The 22,563-nt window shown below is 38.8% G+C and overlaps 1 protein-coding gene across 1 annotated transcript in view; it reads right to left on the bottom strand.

The window, feature by feature from the left end:
- The window catches only part of LOC100925663 (lipase member K-like), a 43,703-nt gene that overhangs the window by 11,586 nt on the left and 9,554 nt on the right, over positions 1–22,563 (bottom strand). Inside the window, exons 2-6 of the mRNA XM_031949389.1 lie at positions 8,945–9,063; positions 7,928–8,042; positions 6,379–6,580; positions 3,514–3,623; positions 409–545 (exon numbers count right to left, since the gene is read on the bottom strand). Of these exons, the coding sequence (XP_031805249.1) occupies positions 409–545; positions 3,514–3,623; positions 6,379–6,580; positions 7,928–8,042; positions 8,945–9,063 (683 nt within the window). The remainder of the gene's footprint in view (positions 1–408; positions 546–3,513; positions 3,624–6,378; positions 6,581–7,927; positions 8,043–8,944; positions 9,064–22,563) is intronic.

Here is a 22,563-nt window from a genome sequence, read left to right on the forward strand (position 1 = left end):
GAGAAGAAATAAACTTGGATTTGGGAAAAAGAACTCAAAACTAGACTTTGGGAACTGAGTGACCTGGGGCAGGTTTCTTCTCTCTGAGTCAATGTCCTCACCAGCAAAAGAAGAGACTCCAAGGAGTATCCAAGGATTTCTTAGTTTGGAGTCTCCTAGTTCTTAGGAGACTCCAAGTTCTTGCCAATTCTACATCAATGATCCTACAGCATAGGGAGGAACCCTGGTTTGGAGAACCTTGGAAAGCACCTTGGCTTGCAGGGAGTAATGTGGCTGAGGAAGCAGGAAATGTAGGAACCTTAAAGGATTGGTGAGTACCTCTTGAATCACCATTTCCTGCCTATTTGGTATCACAAATGGTTTTTGCACCTTGGGCCATTATTGATTTTGGATCTGGGAATCACGTACCTTTACTAGTGACTCCAAGAAGGGGAACAGTTTTTTCGGAGGACTTTTAATATGCTTTACTGACACAACAGGAGCCAAGCCAAAAAACATCTTGATTCTCTGAGCCAGCTTTGGATTGGTAGAGAATGATATGAAAGCTGGAATAGAACAAGAGACTCATTGCTGGGCTGTTCTTGGTTAAGGTTAAATCCATCCTGTAGTTTAGAGGGCAAACTCAAAGGTAGTAGGGATGAGAATCACAGAGAGGGGAGAAACATATAGCATTTTATTTGGCCACCTTGTGAAGCCTAGGAACCTCATCTAGAATCGTTTTTTAATACATGAAATAGAATGCATAGGATGACAAAGGAGACCAATTATGTTGAAAGAAAGGTGCAATTTTTCACAACTAAGTTCAAAGATTACTTGTAAACCCCATAGTAAACCCCAAGGCGAAAGGGATTCAAGAAGAGATGGAAGATTTGTCCAAGAGTCTATGGGATAATCTGAACTTTTAAAAGAGAGATAATTCCAAGACAGTGAAAAGGTTTATCAGCTGTAACTTGAGTCCCTGTAAATGGTTAAATGATTTGGAATTAAGGACCATTTCCAAGTCTACCCTGGTGAGAAAGAGCATACTCTGAGGCTGCAGACCCATTGCTGCTCATTTGTGGCTTTGGAATCAACATTTTAGGAACCTATTTTTATCAGGTTGAAACAATTTTTTAAATTATTAAAATTGCTTCAACCTGATAAAAATGTTTAATTAGCTCCATCTGTTCAAATAAAATCTATTATATTAGAGAAATGGCCCCAATTCAGCTTAGGGAAAGGGATCAACTTGCAAAATTATTAGTTACACTGAGACAATCCCAGATATATTGAGCCCAGGAGAAATTGGTGAGGGTCTACCTGGTAAAGAACAATTAATCCAATATGGCTCTTGTAGGTACCTCAGAGGTGGATGGGATCTCAGAGGCCCCCTTATCCAATCTATATATGGATAAGAATTCTTTCTGTTTTATATCTGCCAAGTAGTCATGTGACCTTTTATTTGAAGACCTCTAGTGAAGGGAAGTCTCTGTGGCCTGATGCAGCCCATTGGGGAGTTCACAATTTTAGGAAGAATTGCCTTATATCAAACCAAAATCTGTCTTTCTGTGAGTTTCTCTTCCAGGACAAAGAAGAATAAATCTAATCCCCTTCCATGTGACAACCCTTCCAATATTACTTTCTTTGAATCCCGTGCATTTAGCATCATGTGCCATATAAGAGGCCTTCAATAAGTACTTGTTGACTGGCTGACTGACAACCATCCTGTACTTCCTAATTCTCATCTTCAAATTCAACCTCCAAATGCCTTCAACTAGTCCTTTTTCCTAACCAGTCCTCTTGTTTGCTTAAAGGGAAGAAAAAGGACATTGGGGTGAGCACCACATTTTGACCTAGTTCTGAGGACCCAAGAGAAAACAGCTGTTTAGATAAATATAATGAGAAAACCTGTTTGACAGCCATTCATGGAAAGAGTACTGACTGAGGTCCAGATAGACAATAATGCATTTTTCTGGTCACTGGTTCACATGAGTCTGTTTTCAGGGTTTTGAAAGATATAATTTAGAAACTTTAAATTATAAAACTCGTTGGGGAATGTGAACAACTCGTAGACTGTTGGTTAGTGTTGTAACAAGCAGGACTACGGACTCAATCTAAGTTGGAGATGAATTACAATTCATGAGGAAGCTCTGATTCAAGTTCTCACAAGTCAATTGAGATGGAATCAGAAAAATGAGAAGAAAAAGAGATAACAGTGATCTGTATAGACCAGAAAGAAGCACAGAGAAAGAGAACCAGAAGATAAGAGCGCTTGTCTCTGACAGAGATCTGATTCTGTAGCAATGATCGAAGTTAATTGGAGAAAGTAGAAATGAAGAGCTCACTGGGTTGTCTGCCTTTTTTTTTCTCCCACCATCTACAATTTGAGAATCTGCTGTGGACCAATATCTGGAATCTTGGAACTGTTCTGATTGGAGGAGAGCTTGATAGCTTCTGGGAGCTTATTGGAGAAACCAGAAATCTCCTGCTGTATGAAGAGCTGGTTGGACTTGTCTATATTTCTCTTTAGTGTCTTCTCTAGCCTGACAAGTCAAGCATTTGTGCTGACTGTCCCCCATGATTAGATCTTTCTTCTTCCTCATGTAGGCTTCCCAGCTTCCTTCAAGTTCTCTCTTTTTGCACTTAATGACAGTGCTTCCCTCTATTTATTATTTCCATTTTATCCTGTCTATGATGTCCCAGTCATAGTTGTTGGATTGGGCTTTATTTATTTATTTATTTTGCATGTTGTCTCTTCCAGGATCCAAAACTGCCTGTTGCCTTTCTTTGTAACCCCAGCACTTAGCATAATGTCTAACACATAGTAGGCTCTTAACAGCTTGTTGACTGAGAGAAGAATGCTTTCAGCGTCAGAGAGATCTGAAAAGTTTTGCAGGTCTCAGTCTTAAGGGAACTCCTGGTCACTGATATTCCTATTCAAAATCTAAGCTCAAGGCTACTTTTTCACTAAAAGAATACAATTCTGTGCTTTATGAAAAAGGCTTAATTGCCCCTTCCACAGCCTGAGAGCAACCAAGAAGGGGCTTCATCCAGCAGGAGTACCAAGAACTCCTCCAAGGGGAGCCAGCACCATAAGGCACGTTGTATCCTAACAAAGACCACCAACATTCAGGATGACAGTCCCAGTATTGCTGAATCCCTGCCATGCTATGATTATTCTTGTTTAATAAATGTTTAATTTGGAGAGTTGATGTTGACAGGCTCAATGTGTACACATTGAAAGCATCAGGTTCAAAAGTAAGTGTGAGTGGGTGGGTAACTGCCCCACCTATTGTCCTTAATACATTTAGAATGTGCATCTTCTGAAATGATTGCAAATGCTTTAGGCTTAATCTACAATTTCTACATCAGATGCTGGAGCAGGTTCCAGCTGGGCCTCCTTAACTTATTTTTGGGGATTCTGTCCAGTATCACTAGCCCCTAATGGTTTCAAACCCCAAGAGGAGATTGCCCAGAGAGGAGACAGGCTGGCTGCCACACAATGCCCTCCCACCCCCATCAGCCTGCACGTACCAATGGTGGTACCCTGGGAATGGCCCAGGAAATACAGTTCCTTCTGCCTGGTTTTCTTCACAATAAAATCAATTGTGGCAGGGAGGTCGTAGTTAGCCATTTCATCAAAACTGCCAAATAAAGAGAGAAATAAAACTAGATGTGCATTCTGGCTATGATGTCTGCTTCTAAATGATGAAGATGGGGGCATCTGGATGGTGCAGCTCTGGAGTCAGGAGGACCTGAATTCAAATCCAATCTCAGTCACTCGACACTTACTGATTGTAGGACCCTGGCTGGACAAGTCACTTAATCCTAACTGCCTCAGAAAACAACAATAACAACAACCAATGAATATTTACAGACAGACTCACATCACTGTGAGCCTATGAGCCCTTTCCATGGAGACAGATTCCCTGTTCTTAGGAGATGGTTGACATGGTTAACTCCAAACTTTTGAGAACAAGTGGTCCGGGTGAGGAGGCCCTGAGCCCAGCTAAGCTGCTCCTTGGAGGGCAGATGTACCCTCCTGGTTCTCCCCTGTTCCTGCCTTTGAGAGCCCAAAGTCACTGGCAAAGTTGATCCAAACACAAAGAGTTTGGTGCTTTTCTTTTGGAGATAATTAGCATGTGAATTGTTCTGTTGGGGAGCCCAGACACAGGACCTCCAGCAAAAGCTGCATCTCCCAGTGAAGCTAAGCCTTCAACAAGACATGGTCCTCTGTGTGGTGGGAGGAAGGGGTCCAGGAAGAGGGTCCCTGTGCTCACCCCCTGACATACTCATTTGCTCCCTTACATGTGATGGATTATCTGGCTGTGTGGCCTAATAGGTAAAAGAAGCCTTAGCATAAACTAAATCCTGGCAGACCTTTTAAGAATCAGTGACTTGGGGCAGCTGGGTGGTGCAGTGGATAGAGCACTGGTCCTGAAGTCAGGAGGACCTGAGTTCAAATCTAGTCTCAGACACTTAACACTTCCTGGCTGTGTGACCCTGGGAAGCACTTTAACCCTATTGCCTCAGGGAAAAAAAGAATCTGTGGCTAGCCTGGGTGTGTGTGTCTGTGTGTGTGTCTCTCCTCCCCAAGTATTCACCTAACCCTACCATTTCCTCAACTTACTGTCTTACTTCTTTTCCCCCTTCCCAGTCAAAGCACCAAAAAAGATTGTCTGTGTTCAACTCCATTTCCTGATCCCATTACTTACTTCTCAATCCATGAATCTTGAGTTCATCCTGGAGAAGAAGGGTGTGTGTGTGTGTGTATGTGTGTAGCAGTGACCTCATCATTCAATTGAAACTCTCTCTCCACAGCCACCAGTGATCCCTTAACCAGTAAAGTCTTTGCTAACTCCTCATCTTTCTTTTCTCGTCTTTTGTTGTAGAGGCTGTGACTCCCAGATACTAATTAATAATGAGAACCTGGGATGACAAAAGGAGCATAATGATTTCTTTGTTTTCTGATTTCAGTAAGGGAGTAGAGTTCATATAAATAAGAACCAGAAAAGGCTTTAAAGAATATATACACATATGTGTGTGTATGTGTGTGTGTGTGTGTGTGTGTGTGTGTACTGTGTGTATGCTTATATACACACACATATACACACATACATAAAGATCCCATGTTTTCAAGCCATTCTCCAATTGATAAATGGTCAAAGGATATGAACAGACAATTTTCAGATGATGAAATTGAAATCATTACCACTCATATGAAAGAGTGTTCCAAATCATTATTAACCAGAGAAATGCAAATTAAGACAACTCTGAGATACCACTACACACCTGTCAGATTGGCTAAGATGACAGGAAAAAATAATGATGATTGTTGGAGGGGATGTGGGAAAACTGGGACACTGATACATTGTTGGTAGAGCTGTGAATGAATCCAACCATTCTGGAGAGCAATCTGGAATTATGCCCAAAAAGTTATCAAACTGTGCATACCCTTTGATCCAGCAGTGTTTCTACTGGGCTTATACCCCAAGGAGATACTAAAGAAGGGAAAGGGACCAGTATGTGCCAAAATGTTTGTGGCAGCCCTGTTTGTAGTGGCCAGAAGCTGGAAACTGAGTGGACGCCCATCAATTGGAGAATGGTTGGGTAAATTGTGGTATATGAATGTTATGGAATATTATTGTTCTGTAAGAAATGACCAGCAAGATGAATACAGAGAAGCTTGGAGAGAATTACATGAACTGATGCTAAGTGAAATGAGCAGAACCAAGAGATCATTATATACGTCAACAACGATACTGTATGAAGATGTATTCTGATGGAAGTGGATTTCTTTGACAAAGAGACCTAATTCAGTTTCAATTGATCAATGATGGACAGAAGCAGCTACACCCAAAGAAAAAACACTGGGAAATGAATGTAAACTGTTTGCATTTTTGTTTTTCTTCCCGGGTTACTTCTACCTTCTGAATCCAATTCTCCCTGTGCAACAAGAAAACTGTTTGGATCTGCACACATACATTGTATCTAGGATATACTAGGACATATTCAACATATATAGGACTGCTTGCCATCGAGGGGAGGGGGTGGAGGGTGGGAGGGAAAAATTGGAACAGAAGTGAGTGCAAGGGATAATGTTGTAAAAAAATTACCCTGGCATGGATTCTGTCAATAAAAAGTTACTATAATAATAATAAAATAATAAAATAAAGTATAAATTAAATCTTAAAAAAAAGATTCCATGTTTTTACAGAAAGGACTAATCTAAGATCACTTCTGAGTATCAGAAGCCAAGCTCAGACCCAACCTCCAAATCTAAAGTTGTCCCACAGGACTCCAGGTATTTGGGAAACATTCTTTCACAGGAAAGGAGTGCAACCCGAATTTGGCCATCCTTGGAGGAAAATCAAAGACTGGGAGTTATTGCCTTGCTACCTGAAAGCCCAGAACTCTTCTGAGTTGGGAGACAAGGACACGTGTCTCCGAGACCAGGTGCTGCCCCGGCTGTTCCCCATCCACACGTCGCAGCCAGCATCTGCCAGCATATAGGCCAGGCTGTTTGAGGGTAGGTTGCCAATCCAATTAAAAGCAGAGGCAGACAAACCATGTTGCAAATACACGACGGGACGATGGGGAGCTGTGCAAAAGAAGAGGAACAGAGTCACCTGACCAAGTTCCAGATCACCTCCAAGGATCTCCTCAAAACTGATTCCTCAGGAATCCCTCTCACAATCACCATCCATCTTCTATCTCTTGTTCTAGAAACAGTAAATCAACTAACACTACCATTGTTTCTAGGAAGGGTGACAATCAACCATCTTATGGTTCCATTCACCATCCTTGTGATTCCTCAATCCCAAGCCCCTTACTTTGTCACCACCTCCATCTAGTTTTTTGTGTCTCTGGGACCAGTAACACCTCACAGAGTAGATCCTTAATGAATACCTTTGCATTTATTCATTCAAGGAAGGCTGTTAGCTTTTGCTTAAAGAGCTCAAGTGAGAAAGGAATCCATTCCCTTCCAAGTCCATTCCACTTTTAGACAGCACTTCACATTGGGAAATTTCTCTGACCTAGAACCCAAATTTGTCTCCACCCATTGCTCCCCATTCTTCCCTTGAGGACCAAACAGCATAAATCAAATCTCTCCTTCACGTGGCCTCCCTTTTCATATTGAGCCCAGTTGCCATGTCTCCCCTACACCTTCTCTTACCCATTGCCAAGTTCCTTCAATTAGTCCCATGTAAATTTGAGATTTCTTCCTCATCCTGGTTTTAGCTCTTCCTGGTGTTCTCAATGTTTCAAATGAGCCAGTATCTAGAACAAGACCTACTTCCTAGATATGGCATCGCCAAGGCGAAGAATATCAGGTCTAACACCCCCTATTCCCCAGTCCTGAACCCTCTGCCTCTCTCTTGAATTTAGCTTGACAGACCAATTGGTTTTTGACCGTCAGATCACAGGTCGGCATATTAGGTTGGGGTGCAATCTGATACTTTTATAAATGGACTTCAGTACACCCATAGCCTTCTCATCTTCACCTTTGAGAGGGATGTTTTTCTTAAAATAATAATGGCTTTTATTTCTCAAAATACATGCAAAGATCGTTTTCAATATTCACCCTTTCAAAACTTTGTGTTTCAAAATTTTCTCCCTCTCTTCCCCCCTCACCCTCTCCTAGACAGCAAGTAATCCAATATGTGTTAAATATAAGCAATTCTTCTAAACATATTTCCACATTGACCATGCTACCCATTGAACCCAAACAGGACTTTATATTTATCTTGGTTTATTTCATTTGGTTAGGATTAGCACAAAGTGCTAGCTCATCAAGACCTTTTGGGATTTTGACTTTCTTATTACTGCCAAGTAGCTTTCTTTGTACTTTCATTCAAGTCACTGATGCATTTGGCACCCGGCCCAGCATAAATCCCTGAGTGATTCCCCTACAGACTTCCTTCCAAGTACTTCCTTCTGCTCTTACCTGTTCCAAAACACTCTTTCCCACAAGGAATCCTGTAAAGGTCCAGAATATAACCATCTTTAGTCACGACATCATATCGTTCATTGGAGTAGCCCCAGTAAGAAATAATCTGGCTCTATGTGGAAAGAAGACATTTTTATTGGTCTGGTGGATTGTGCGTACTTAGTTCAACCCATGGATGCCTGTCAGTGTTGCTATGTTCATGATCTATGGATTCTATATGGAACATGAGTGTGCAACTATGAGCTTCAGATGTTCTTTGTTCACTGGAGGTACAAGAAACAAGGGAAGAGGTGGGTAGCACTGGGTGAGAGAGGAGAAAAGTATACTCCAGGAGGGCATTTTTAGAGACTTGAAGGTCCTAGAAGAGGAATAACAGAAGATACATAAGACAATTATCTTAGGGATCTAAAATAATAAGATACCATACCTAAGAAAATAAGAATGCTTCCCATGTTTATGAGGCCCAAGTAAAATGAATAATATTACTCTTTACAGAAAAAATTAGGGCAGCTAGGGGGCACTGCAATGGATAGAGTGCTGGGCCTGGAGGCAGGAAGACTTATCTTCATGAGTTCAAATCTGGCCTTGGACACTTACTAGCTATGTGACCTTGGGCAAATCACTTAATCATGTTTTTTGTTTTTTTCTGTAAAATGATATGGAGAAGAAAATGGCCATAATGATACTCTAGTATCATTGCCAAGAAAACCCAAATGGGGTCATGGATAGTCACACACAACTGAAAATGACTAAACAATAACAAAAATAGATAAGGTATCTGGTCAAACGTAATGGCTTGTCCAAGATCACGATGAATGTCAGATCTGGAATGAAATCACATCCTAAGGACAAGGTCATTCCCTAGCCTGTCTTAGGTTCTAACCATTCACAGTTATGGTGATATTTAGGGTCTCAGTGAGTTTCAAATTGTGGATCCCCCCTGGAAACTCCTTGTCTTCACAGCAGCCCAGATTCAGTGCAGGCTAATGGACATTCCCCAGGAGCATGGCTTACAAGATTCATTTTAGCTTCTGGATTCTTGGGGACTCTGTTTTTCAAGCTGTCACCATTGTGTATTCCAGTAAGAAGCATCCAAAAAGTAATGACTGGAAGGCTCCACATTTGGAATCTGTCTGAAACAAACAAGAAAAAAAAGAAAATGAGTGATCCAGGGGAAACCAAGGGGCTCTTCTCCAAAATGTGGCCAATTACAGTTTCTTTTATGACTACTCCAACTCTAATAATGTGGCTCTTGTTGAGTCTTAGCTGCTGATGGGGCTCGAAGCCATAGAGATGTGGATAAAGCAGTCAATGGTATGGATATGAAAGGCACGAAAGCCTAAATATTACAAAGTGTGTGTGTGTGTGTGTATGTATGTATGAGTGTGTTTAAAATATAAGATTGAAAATGATGGAAGAAAGGGCTACAATTGGTTTACATTCATTCTTAAATCCATTTGATAAATGTGTTTCAAAACACACACACACACACACACACACACACAACACACACACACTTCAAAAGTCTATCCTGTAAGCAACATCATTAGATTAAAAATATGAGCAAATGGATACAGCAGTGGAGTAGAAATCCATAAAACTTGGGTTCAAATCCTGCCTCTGCTATTTATAACTCAGCTGCACCTAATTTTGTTCCCAATCTATTGAGGCTCATCTCAGATCTATGGGAAGATATAGTTTGGTGGGTTGTTGAGTTAGTCTAGGGAAAGTCACCTAGAAAACCAAGGCTGTTACAGCAACTTGTGGGACTCTTTCTGTCTGTGATGGATCGTGCCCCACCACATGATTAGGGAAAGTGAACACTTCCAAGTAATTTGACCTTTGGACATGTTTAGGAAGAGCTTAATAAATTCCTTTTCATTCACCCCAAAGTGGACTACTTGGGAACATAGTGAGGGTCTCCTTCCTGGAGGTGTCCCAGGGGAGACTGGATACCCATTTGCTAATGAAGAAGCTTCTGGGTCAGGTGTGAGTTGAAGTCTCTGGCCCTTGAGCCTCTGAAATGCCGATTCTACAGCTGCCTCAGGGTAGATCTGTATGGTTCAAAGTGAAGGGAAGAGGAGAAATCTGTATATATAAGGCTGGGCAATGCTTAGAGCCCTGGGGTCCAAGAATTTAACACCCAAATTAGTCCTGAATGTTCTTGACTGAAATCCTTCACAAAACACTACCAAAGACCAAGCAGAGATCCATTAGTGGATTAAATTTCAAAGCTAGAAGAGACTTAGCAGATCACTGAGCCCAAGCTCCTTACATCACAAAAGATGTGACTCTATCCCATAGACACCTGAAATGGGGATACTATTATTCAATGTAATTATAGAAAACACTTACATGGAGCTTTAGTGTTCTCAAAACATTTTACAAATTGTATTGGAAGATAAACACTCTTGTTCTTTTCATTTTACAGATAATGAAATGAAAGCTGAGAGCTGTTAAATGACTTGCTCAGGGTAATACAGTTGTTTACTAGGATATGAATTCAAGTCTTCTTCAGTTAAAGGACAATGTTTTATCCACTATACCACACTGTCTCCCAAAAACCATGTGTTCTACTTCTAGCTTTGCTAGTTGAAGGCTCTATGGCCTTGAAGAGTTATTTAATTTCTCAGTGTCTCAGTTTTTCCACTTCTTAGAAGGGAATGAGAGTCTTTATTCTCTCTAGCTCATAGGATTTTGATGAGGTTCAGGGATGCTTCTGCCTGAGATAAGAATACCAAGGCTCAGAAAGGGCTATGGACTTGACCAAGTTCTTGGAATTGCTGAATAATCCCCAAGTAACATTGTAAAGTTAGTCTGAGTCATTTCCAAGGATAGCTATGGCCCAGAGGAAAGAGAGTTGGATTTGGGTTTGAATTATACTTCTAATGTTAATGATCTATATGGTCTTGAGCAAGTCTCTATTGAGAACGTCTGTTAATTTTGTTTTTCTAATATCTCTTGTTTTCACCTCTATTTCTTCTCTGGTTTCAACCATTTAAGGAAGTGAATGCAACAGATATTAAGAAGATCTCTCCAAGTCACTGAATATAGACAGTGGATTGGTCTTGGAGTAAGGAAGTTAACTACTTCCTAGCTATATGATCCTGGGCAAGTAATATAACCTTTATCTGTTTCACTTTCTTCAGTTGTAAAATGGGGTGATGGGATGTGAGGATCAGATGAGATAATATTTGTGATTTGTGTATGTGTGTGTGTGTAGCCTGGCACCTAATAAGCATTAAATAAATATTTATTTCCTGTAATGGGCCAGAACTCTGTACTTGAAACAAGGATTCCTCCATGGTTTAACTCAATGGAATTGATAAGACAATGGTTATCTAGCTTAGCCTGGTGATTAATAGTTCTCTAAGTTCAGTATGATTGATTTAAGCCTACAACAAATAATGGTTCCCTAGTGATATAATGATTGGCTTATACTCAATATGATGAATGGATTTAATTGTTATAGGGTATTTAAGAGGTCAGAGTCAGACCTAGAGGGGAATTCAGAGTCAGACTCGGAGAAGACAGAGGACTGGAGGCTGGAGTTCAAGGTCTTGGAGCCAAGGAGAGAAATTCCATCTTCATCAGCCTCATGGAGGCTGGCCTGTCCTCCTGCATTCCCCCACTGAGACCAAGGACTATCTGAAAGGCTCCAGAAAGCCCCAGGCAAGGAGACAGACTGTGAAGGAGATAATAAAGACTTTTGGACTTTATCTCTGGCTATTCTCATGGTGATTACTCAGCTGAGATGAAGGGTGGTCCAAAGACCTCCAGAAAGCAAACCAGAACTTTACAATTTTCTTCCCTTTTTTCTATTTTGTTTCTCCTATAAAACCCCTTCTCTCTACTCATATATCATCACTGTAGCTAAGGCCCATGTCATTTCTTAACTGGAAATATTGTAATAGCCTCTTAGTTGATTTTCCAGTCTACGGTCTCTCTCCTCTATAATCTCAGCTACACTCAAATGCCAAAGTGATCTCTCTGAAGTAAAGGTCTGATGAAGTCTCAAAGAAAAATGTGAATTAGTCTAAGACATCAAAAGAATTCCTGGAAGAGCCAAAAAAAAAAAAAAAGATTTTAAAAATCAAATAAAAGATAGAAGAAAAATTTAAATAGAAATGAGTGTAATGCTACAGAAGTGGCCAAATGGAAAACAATGTACAAAAATTTATGTAGGAGCAGAATTCTCAAAAAGCAGAATTGGCCAAATGGAAAAGAAAATACAAAAGATTACTGAAGAAAATAATTCCTTGAAAATTAGAATTGAGCAAGCAAAATCTAATGACTCCACGAGACAGCAAGAAACAATGAAAAAAATCAACACAATAAAAAAATTTAAGAAAATATGAAAAAGGTCATTGCAAAAAGCAATTGGCCCAGAAAATTAAACCAGGGAGTATAATTTAAGAATTATTGGACTATCTGAAGACTGTGATTAAAAAAAAAGGTCTAGACATCATCTTTCAAAAAATTGTCCAGGAAAACTGCCCTTATATCTTAGAACAAGAGAGAAAAATAGCAATTGAAAGATTCTGTCATTTATCTCCTAAGTAAGTCCCCAAATGAAATCTCCTAGAAATACTACAATAAAATTTCAGAGCTGCCAGGTCAAAGAGAAAATATTGTAAGCAGTCAGTAACAATGCAAATATCATGTAACCACAGCAGGATCACACAAGATTTAGGAGCTTCTACATTAAAGGATGAGGAGCTTGGAATATTATATTCTGGAGGGCAAAGAAAAGAGGCTTACAATCAAGAATTGTAGAAATGCTAGAAAAATTCAGTACAGTCTTTCAGAATAAAAAAATAGATATGTAATGAAATAGAGAATTTAAGCATTCCTGGGTGAAAAGGCCAGAGCTAAACAACAACAACAAAGATTTTGAATTACAAAACTCAAGAAAATATTCCTACATGGCAAGATGATACTTAAAACTCTAAAGAACTTTATCATTATTAGGAGGATTCTACATAGAAAGCATGGGAAAAATTGACTATGATGGTATGAAATCTAAAAACAAAAACAAGGGATGCACTGAGACAGGAGGAAAGGGAAATTTAGAATGGGAAAAATTATCTCACATAAAAGAGACACAAAAGAGTTTTCATGGTAAAGGGCATTAAGGATGGTGATGGCAGACAATACATTGTAATTGGCTCAAAAAGGAAATTTTTTATATCCAACTGTTAAAAAAATCTATCTTACCCTACAGGGAAATAGGAGGGGAAGGAAAGAAGAGAACAGGGTAGGACTAATAGAAAGGAGGGCAGATTGTGGTAGATGGTGGTCAGAAGTAAAACATTTTTGAGGAGGGACAGGATGAAAGAAGAGAGAAGGATAAATAAGAAAAATTAGGATGGAGAAAAATATACAATCATCAAATATAATTGTGAAAAAATGTTTTATTATGAGGTTCTCTAAAAAAAGGCCTCATTTCCAAAATATATAGAGAATTAACTCTAATTTATAAAAAATCAAGCCATTCTCCAATTGAAAAATGGTCAAAGGATATGAACAGACAATTCTCAGATGAAGAAATTGAAACTATTTCTAGTCATATGAAAAGATGCTCCAAGTCATTATTAATCAGAGAAATGCAAATTAAGACAACTCTAAGATACCACTACACACCTGTCAGATTGGCTAAGATGACAGGAAAAATTAATGATGATTGTTGGAGGGGATGTGGGAAAACTGGGACATTGATGCATTGTTGGTGGAGTTGTGAATGAATCCAACCATTTTGGAGAGTAGTTTGGAACTATGCTCAAAAAGTTATCAAACTGTGCATACCCTTTGATCCAGCAGTGTTACTACTGGATTATATCCCAAAGAGATTATAAAGAAGGGAAAGGGACCTGTATGTGCACGAATGTTTGTGGCAGCCCTTTTTGTAGTGGCTAAAAACTGGAAACTGAATGGATGTCCATCAGTTGGAGAATGGCTGAATAAATTGTGGTATATGAATATTATGGAATATTACTGTTCTGTAAGAAATGACCAACAGGATGATTTCAGAAAGGCCTGGAGAGACTTACATGAACTGATGCTGAGTGAAATGAGCAGGACCAGGAGATCCTTATATACTTCAACAACAATACTATATGATGACCAGTTCTGATGGACCAGGCCATCCTCAGCAACGAGATCAACCAAATCATTTCCAATGGAGCAGTAATGAACTAAACCAGCTACGCCCAGAGAAAGAACTTTGGGAGATAACTAAAAACTATTACATTGAATTCCCAATCCCTATATTTATGCACACCTGCATTTTTGATTTCCTTCACAAGCTAATTGTACACTATTTCAGAGTCTGATTCTTTTTGTACAGCAAAATAACGTTTTGATCATGTATACTTATTGTGTATCTAATTTATATTTTAATATATTTAACATCTACTGGTCATCCTGCCATCTGGGGAGGGGGTGGGGAGGTAAGAGGTAAAAAATTGGAACAAGAGGTTTGGCAATTGTTAATGCTCTAAAGTTACCCATGCATATATGCATATATCCTGTAAATAAAAGCTATTAAAAAAATTAAAAAGGCCTCATTTGTCAAATATATAGAGAGAAGTGGGTCAACTTATAAGAATATAAATTATATTTTATTGATAAATAGCCAAAAATATGGGCAGTTTTCCTATAAAGAAATAAAAATTATATGTAGTTTTATGAAAAATGTTCTATTGATTAGAAAAATTTAAATTGAAACAATTTTGAGGTACTGCTTCATACGTATCAGATTTGTTAATATAACGGAAAAGGAAAATGACAAGGGGATGTGGGGAAATTGGGATACTAACGTACTGCTGATGGAGTTGTGGACCATCCATTCATTCTGCAGAGTTATATGGAACTATGCCAAAGTACTATAAAAATGTATACTCTTTGATCCCAGAATATTTTATTAGGTCTGTATCCCAAAGAGATCCAAAAAGGGAAAGGACCTGTATTTACAAAAATATTTCTAGCAGTTCTTTTCATGGTCAAAAAGAATTAGAAATTGAGAAGATGCTCTTCAATTGGGAATGGTTGGACAAATTGTGGCATAGGATTGTGATGGAATATTATTGTGTTGTAAGAAATGACTGGTAGGATATTCTCGGAAAGACTGAGAATGACACAAACTGATGCAAAGTGAAGTGAGCAGAACCAGGAAAACAATGTATACAGTACTAGCAACAATATAACATTCAACCATGGATGACTTAGCTATTCTCATAAAGACAATATACCAAGACAATTCCACATGGCTTCCTTCCTGTTCCTCAAACAAGATACTCCATCTCCTGATTTCAAGAGTGGCTCCTGGGGGGACTCTCTCTCATCATCTCTGCTTCCAGATCCTTGGCTTCTTCTAAGTCATGGGCTTCAATTCTATCTTCTATAAGAAACTTTGGCTGACCTCCTTTTCTCTTGTACCTCCCCTCTGGGCTTATATTCAACCTATTTTCTCCCCAACTTGTTTGTATAATTGTTTCCATCTTGGTTTTTCCATTAGATTGTGCTTCTTGAGAGCAGAGATTATTTTGTTTTTAACATTTCTTTGTATTCCAGTGTTCAGTAGTGTCTGGCATATAATAAACAATAAATTTGGTTGACTGAGATAGTAGATCTAATTAGAAGAATAAAATTTGATTAGAAAACAAAAACAACTCATCATTGATCTAGCTTCTTTGACTAGAGAATGGTTAACGCTGGAATGATTCAGGATTAATGAATCTGTTCGAATCTGTTCTTATTTAAAAAAACTCCCATTTAAGCATTAAAACACATACAAATCTATGTTAGGAATGTCATGTTAAGAATAGCTTTCTAAGTTGAGGGGATGTCCATAAATTAGGAAATGGCTGAATGAATTGTGGTATGTGATTGTGATGGAATATTGTTGTTATGTGGGAAATGATAAGCAAGATGCTTTCAGAAAAAACCTGAAAAGTCCTCCATGAACTCAAGCAAAGTGAAAGGTACTATATACAAAGTAATAAGCAATGCTCTGGGATGACCAGCTTTAAATGACTTTCCTATTCTCAGCAGCACCATGATCCATGACTACTCTGAAGCACTTATCATGAAAATTGTATCTGAATACAAACTGAAGCATTTTCTGTCTGTCTCTGTGTCTCTCTCTGTGTTTTTCTGTCTCTCTGTTTGTCTCTGTCTCTCTTTTCCTCTCTCACTCTTTGACTTTATTTTTCTTGAGTTTTTTTTTTAATTAGAGTGAGAGATGTATGTTTTCTTTCTTTTTTTTTTAATTAATTAATTTATTTATTTTATTTTATTTTATTTTTATTTAATAGCCTTTTATTTACAGGATATATACATGGGTAACTTTACAGCATTAACAATTGCCAAACCTCTTGTTCCAACCTTTCACCTCTTACCCCCCCCACCCCCTCCCCTAAATGGCAGGATGACCAGTAGATGTTAAATATATCAAAATATAACTTAGATACACAATAAGTATACATGACCAAAACACCACCTTGCTGTACAAAAAGAATCAGACTCTGAACCACTGTACAATTAGCCTGCGAAGGAAATCAAAAATGCAGGTGTGCATAAATATAGGGATTGGGAATTCAATGTAATGGTTTTTAGTCATCTCCCAGAGTTCTTTTTCTGGGTATAGCTAGTTCAGTTCATTACTGCTCCATTAGAAATGATTTGGTTGATCTCGTTGCTGAGGATGGCCTGATCCATCAGAACTGGTCATCATCTAGTATTGTTGTTGAAGTATATAATGATCTCCTGGTCCTGCTCATTTCACTCAGCATCAGATCATGTAAGTCTCTCCAGGTCTTTCTGAAATCATCCTGTTGGTCATTTCTTACAGAACAGTAATATTCCATAATTTTCATATAACACAATTTATTCAGCCATTCTCCAACTGATGGACATCCATTCAGTTTCCAGTTTCTAGCCACTACAAAAAGGGTTGCCACAAACATTCGTGCACATACAGGTCCCTTTCCCTTCTTTATAATCTCTTTGGGATATAATCCCAGTAGTAACACTGCTGGATCAAAGGGTATGCACAGTTTGATAACTTTTTGAGCATAGTTCCAAACTACTCTCCAAAATGGTTGGATTCGTTCACAACTCCACCAACAATGAATCAATTCCCAGTTTTCCCACATCCCTCCAACAATCATCATTATTTTTCCTGTCATCTTAGCCAATCTGACAGGTGTGTAGTGGTATCTTAGAGTTGTCTTAATTTGCATTTCTCTGATTAATAATGACTTGGAGCATCTTTTCATATGACTAGAAATAGTTTCAATTTCTTCATCTGAGAATTGTCTGTTCATATCCTTTGACCATTTTTCAATTGGAGAATGGCTTGATTTTTTATAAATTAGAGTTAATTCTCTATATATTTTGGAAATGAGGCCTTTATCAGAAGCTTTGACTGTAAAAATATTTTCCCAGTTTATTGCTTCCCTTCTAATCTTGTCTGCATTAGTTTTGTTTGTACAAAAACTTTTCAGTTTGGTATAATCGAAATTTTCTATTTTGTGATCAGTAATGATCTCTAGTTCTGCTTTGGTCATAAAGACCTTCCCTTCACAGAGTCTGAGAAGTAAACTATCCTATGTTCCTCTAATTTATTAATAATTTCATTCTTTATGCCTAGGTCATGAACCCATTTTGACCTTATCTTGGTGTACGGCGTTAAGTATGGATCAATGCCTAGTTTCTGCCATATTAGTTTCCAATTTTCCCAGCAATTTTTATCACTCCGATGTGCGAAGCAAGCTCTCGTGTATGTTTTCTTTCACGACATGACTAAAAAGTTTTAAAAATGTGTAAAGAAATTGTTTTAAGTGTAACTGGGGAAAATATTAAATAAGAATGATTCTCGAAAAGGAATAGATTCCTATTTAATTCTATAAACTCTACTGAAGCCAAATGGCTACCTTCACTGGTAGAAAGTTCTCCTTTCTGGGGTCCTTTAGCAGTGGTAAAGGGTATTAGGGAGGAAATTCTGCTACAGCTTTACCTCACAAGTCCCTTTCCACTCTTCTGTTCTGCTCTTTTAGAATGCTCTCCCTTTTGGTACCTGTTTAGATAGTCCAGGATCCTACAGTCCCCCTATCTCCACTATCAATAATGATGAAGGGATTTGAGGCATGGTTGATGGAAAGCACAGAAGCTCCATTTCTGATACATAGAGAAGCATGCTCTGAATACTGAGCTCCCTCTTTTAGTGACCTGTGGTGATTGATTCTATGGCGGGCAGCAATCTCAGAATCAATCCTAAAGCCACAGCATGGTATAATGGAGACAGCATTGAATCTGGTCTCAGAAGACCTGCACTTAAACTTTGCTTTTCAATTTTCTCTTGGCCTCCATTTTCTTCACTGTAAAAAGAGAGCTTTGCGCACAAAGTTTTAGATTTGAGCAAAGAACTTGGATACAAATCCCAATTCTACCACTCATGTCTGTGATCTTGGGCAGGAGGTCTGACTTCTCAAGGTTTCTATGTCTCATCTATGAAAAGATAAGTTGACCTTTAAGGTTCCTTCCAAACTCTAAGCTCATCATTTTTAGACCTTTGAGATCTTCTCCAGCTCTAAGTTTACAAGTCTTTGATCTGTGTGATTTTGGGCAATTAATTGAATTTCCCTGGCCCTCATTGTCATCATCTGTAAAAATAAGATCTTTGACCCAATGGCCTCTGAAGTCTCCTTCAAGGCCCATTTCTGATCCCAGGATACACAAAGAATGTGTCACCCGTCTGCTTCCACATTCTTGGCTGTGTCTAATTTCTACCTACGATCATTGACAGCAGCAGAGAAACCATGGGGAGTAAACAGAAACAAGTTGAGATGCCAACAGACAGCTGTGGTTGAGCAGCTGAATTTCCATATATCTCCAAGCATCTGAGAGCAAGATCTGACTTGAAGAGGGGGAGGATTAATTTTGCATGTGGGCCATGGGTTCCACCAAGATAAGAACAGGATAAAGGAAATCCAAAATGGTGAGAGATATAACGATTAACAACAACAACAACAATTCTAAGCAGCATTTATATAACACTTTAAGGTTTGCCAAGCACTTTAAATGTATAATCCCATTTGATTCACACAACAATCTTATGAGTTGATTGATTCTTGAATCATTTTCAGTCATGTCCAACTCTCTGGGACCCCATTTGTGTTGTTCTTGGCGAAGAACCTAAAGGGGTTTGCCATTTCTTTCTCTGGATCATTATCCAGGTGAGGGAACTGAGGCAAATAGGATTATGTGACTTACTCAGAGTCACACAGTTAATAAATCTTGCAAGATTTGAACTCAGACCCTCTTATCCAGACCTGATGCTCTATTCACTCTTCCACCTAAATTGCACTTAGAGACTAAATTAGTGAACCATTATTTTTTCTATTTTGATGAATCTAACCTCCTTACCTTGATATTTTCATCTTAAAACTGAGTGAAAGTGACTACATTCTAATATAGGGTTTGGAGATACAATGAAAGACCATCAGTCCTCTGATTCAAGTCAGTAAAGAAAGAATAAGGAGACAGGATAGAAGAGGAAATGAAAAGTGGACATTGGGGGTTAACCAACTCATTTCTGCACCAGACACAAAACTGAAACTGCGTCTTGATTTCCCTTCTGTCTGCCATTGGCAACAAGCAATCATCAGTTGATTGCTCAATAAAAGAGTTGTCCCAAATCAGGACAAATATGAAAGAAGAAATGTTTGGCATTAATTGTTTTTTTTTTTTTTTTAATTCATTATCTACTCCAAATATAGCTGAAAAACTATAGGATCCTAAGAATTAAGAGCTGCAAGGGCCATTAGAAATAATCTAGAGATCCCTCAAATTTTTGTTATGAAGCCCATGTGGTAATCTAGTGAAGCTTAGAATATTTTAATATTATAATTATATTATAACAATAATATTCTGAAATAGAATACAAATGATAACAAAAGGAAATTAAAAGTTGGTTTTTTTTAAAGATATAAGTTTTTCCTCAGGCATGTTTATAGGTTCCTAATATCTATTCATGCCCTTGGGGTCTCTGGACCTCAAGTGAAGGTTTTCTGCTCTAGTCTAGTACCCTTATTTCATAGATCTGTTAACCAAGAGCTATAAAGAGAAAGTGACTTATTCAGGAATACAAAGCTACTGAATAGAAAGAGAGGATTCAAACCCAAGTGTTTCATTCCCAAATTCAGTGCTCTTTACACACACACACACACACACACACACACACACATATGCATTTACACACACACACATAAAGTTGGAGTGCGATATATACGATAGTGCATGTTTTAAAGTTTGTACATGCAAGGAAGAATTTTAAAATGTATTTAAATTTTAAACAAAATGTGTAAATAAACATATAATTTATATACATTAAATATATAGATAATAAAACTTCAATTTAAATAAAATTCATATTAAATTTTAAAAGATATTTAAAATGTCATTTATTTTATTTCTAAAATTCTAAAATTTTGTCTTGCATTGGAAAGACAATTTCCTCAACAACAAGTTAGAGTTAATATGTGATGCAAGTATCTTGAGCTCCTATCCCCCCAGTGTCCCTTCATTCTGCCTTTCCACATTTTGCGCTTTTTTTTTTTGAAAGGGTCTGTGAGATTCTAGAATCATGAAATGAATTGTTTCTCCAGAGACCATTTACTCCAACGACATCATTTTATAGGAATCCTAGAAATGGCAAATGATCTCTATGAGGTCACATGGGAAATAAACATCAGATTTGGAATTTGAACCCAGGTCTTCTGCCTCAAGGTCAAATTTCCTTTGTTCTATACCATGCTGACCTACACATGTGGGCCCATGTATACACACACACACACACATACACACACACACACACACACACACACACACACTAAATGAGATAAAAAAAAATATTGACAAATCAGATTCACTGCATCTCAAGACAAAGAACAAGCAATGCTTCCCTGGGGGAGAAGCTTTCTGTCACTCATTATCCTCTCTCAGATATAATTCTTCCCATATGGCCCCATTCTGTCACATCCTTGCTCATGGCACACACCACTGCTTGTCAGCGAGGTGCTAAATTTCTAGTGGAAATAGAGCAGTCTTTGGCCAGGCACCTGTCCACCCTCCACCTTGCCAACACACCTTAAAGAAGCAGAAGAGAAGAATAGCATGGAGCAGTCCCTGAGAAGGTACCTGGCTGGCTTCTCACTTCCCAGGCCCACTGCCCCCAGGTTATGGACAGATGAGCCCATGGGTTAACACCTGATCCCTAGCCATGAGCTATCCTTGTCTATAGGCAATTTTGAAATGAATATTTATGGACTTTTTAAAAAGCTATTATTAAAAGTCTTTTTTGAAAATAATAATCATAAAAAAAGAACATCCCTTTCCAGATCAATCCCAAATAATCTTATGAACTTCTAGATAGAAAAATGCCTTCTTACAAGCACAGCTGGAGCCAGTTTTGCTCAGGATAGGCGCCCACTAGCCAGTCTTGCTGAGGTTCAGATATCAAGGTCCATTCTACGGGTGCACCGGCAGCTTTCTGCTAGAGGAGAGGGATTGGATAAAATAAGCATTCAGGGCAAGCCCACACTCCATTTCCTCCTTTGGGGAGTGGCCAATGGGATGGTGACTCTCACCCTATTTTGCCCAGCTGGCTGGAATTCAGACATGATGTCTGTTAAGCAACCGCACATATTTGGGTCCTCCCTAGTTTACTAGAACCCTTAGAGGAATAGATCAATAGATGCCCTGTGGTGACAGCCACCAATTACTGAGTATTCCAAGAGGTCCCTGAGTAGGCTCTGGGGATGGGGCCCTATGACATCTTGGAAGGAGTCAGCTGCCAGGAGGTGAATGACTTGGCAGGACCTTCTGCCCATCCCAAAGAAGGTGGTGCAGCCCCAGATGTTTCCCAACCAGCTTTTACTGACTCATGGTTTCGACAGCCCTAAGGGTACTTCATTGCCAACTTCATTTTTTTTTAAATGCACAAAGGAGAAGGCAACCATATCACATGTCCAGACTGTACTCTGAGTAGTGTCACTGAATTCATAGGACAATCAGGAACCAACTAGGAAGTTAGAGAATCTTCCGGATGAGAAGACCACAGCCTCCGTGTTTGGGATGGCTTCTAAGAGGCCCTTCATTCCCTTATTCCAAGACAAGTCCTCAGTTTTAACTTGATGAGATTTTGCCACATACAAGAAGTGAGAATCATCAAAGAACACGAGAGTAGCCATCCCTGTGGGTCTCTTCCTAACTTCCCTCAGAATATTTGGTAAAGAAGAGTTGGAGCAGCAGAGTCAGGTTTTTGTCTCAGCTCTGGGATTTACTACCTGTGTGAACATGGGCACATTAAGCCACCTCTTTGGGTGCCTCAGTTTCCTCATTTGTGAAATAGGAATGATGATACAATAAATAGAGCACTGGGCTTTGAATCAGGAAAACTCATCTTCCTGAGTTCATATCTGACCTCAAGACATTTACTAGCTATGTGATCTTAGTTAAGTCATTTAATCTTGTTTGCTTCATTTTTTCCCCATCTGTCAAATAAACTGGAGAAGGAAATAGCAAATTACTCTAATATCTCTGCCAAGAAAACCCCAAATTAGATCATGGAA

Source organism: Sarcophilus harrisii, chromosome 2 (assembly GCF_902635505.1).
Source record: "Sarcophilus harrisii chromosome 2, mSarHar1.11, whole genome shotgun sequence".
Classification (NCBI taxonomy): domain Eukaryota; kingdom Metazoa; phylum Chordata; class Mammalia; order Dasyuromorphia; family Dasyuridae; genus Sarcophilus; species Sarcophilus harrisii.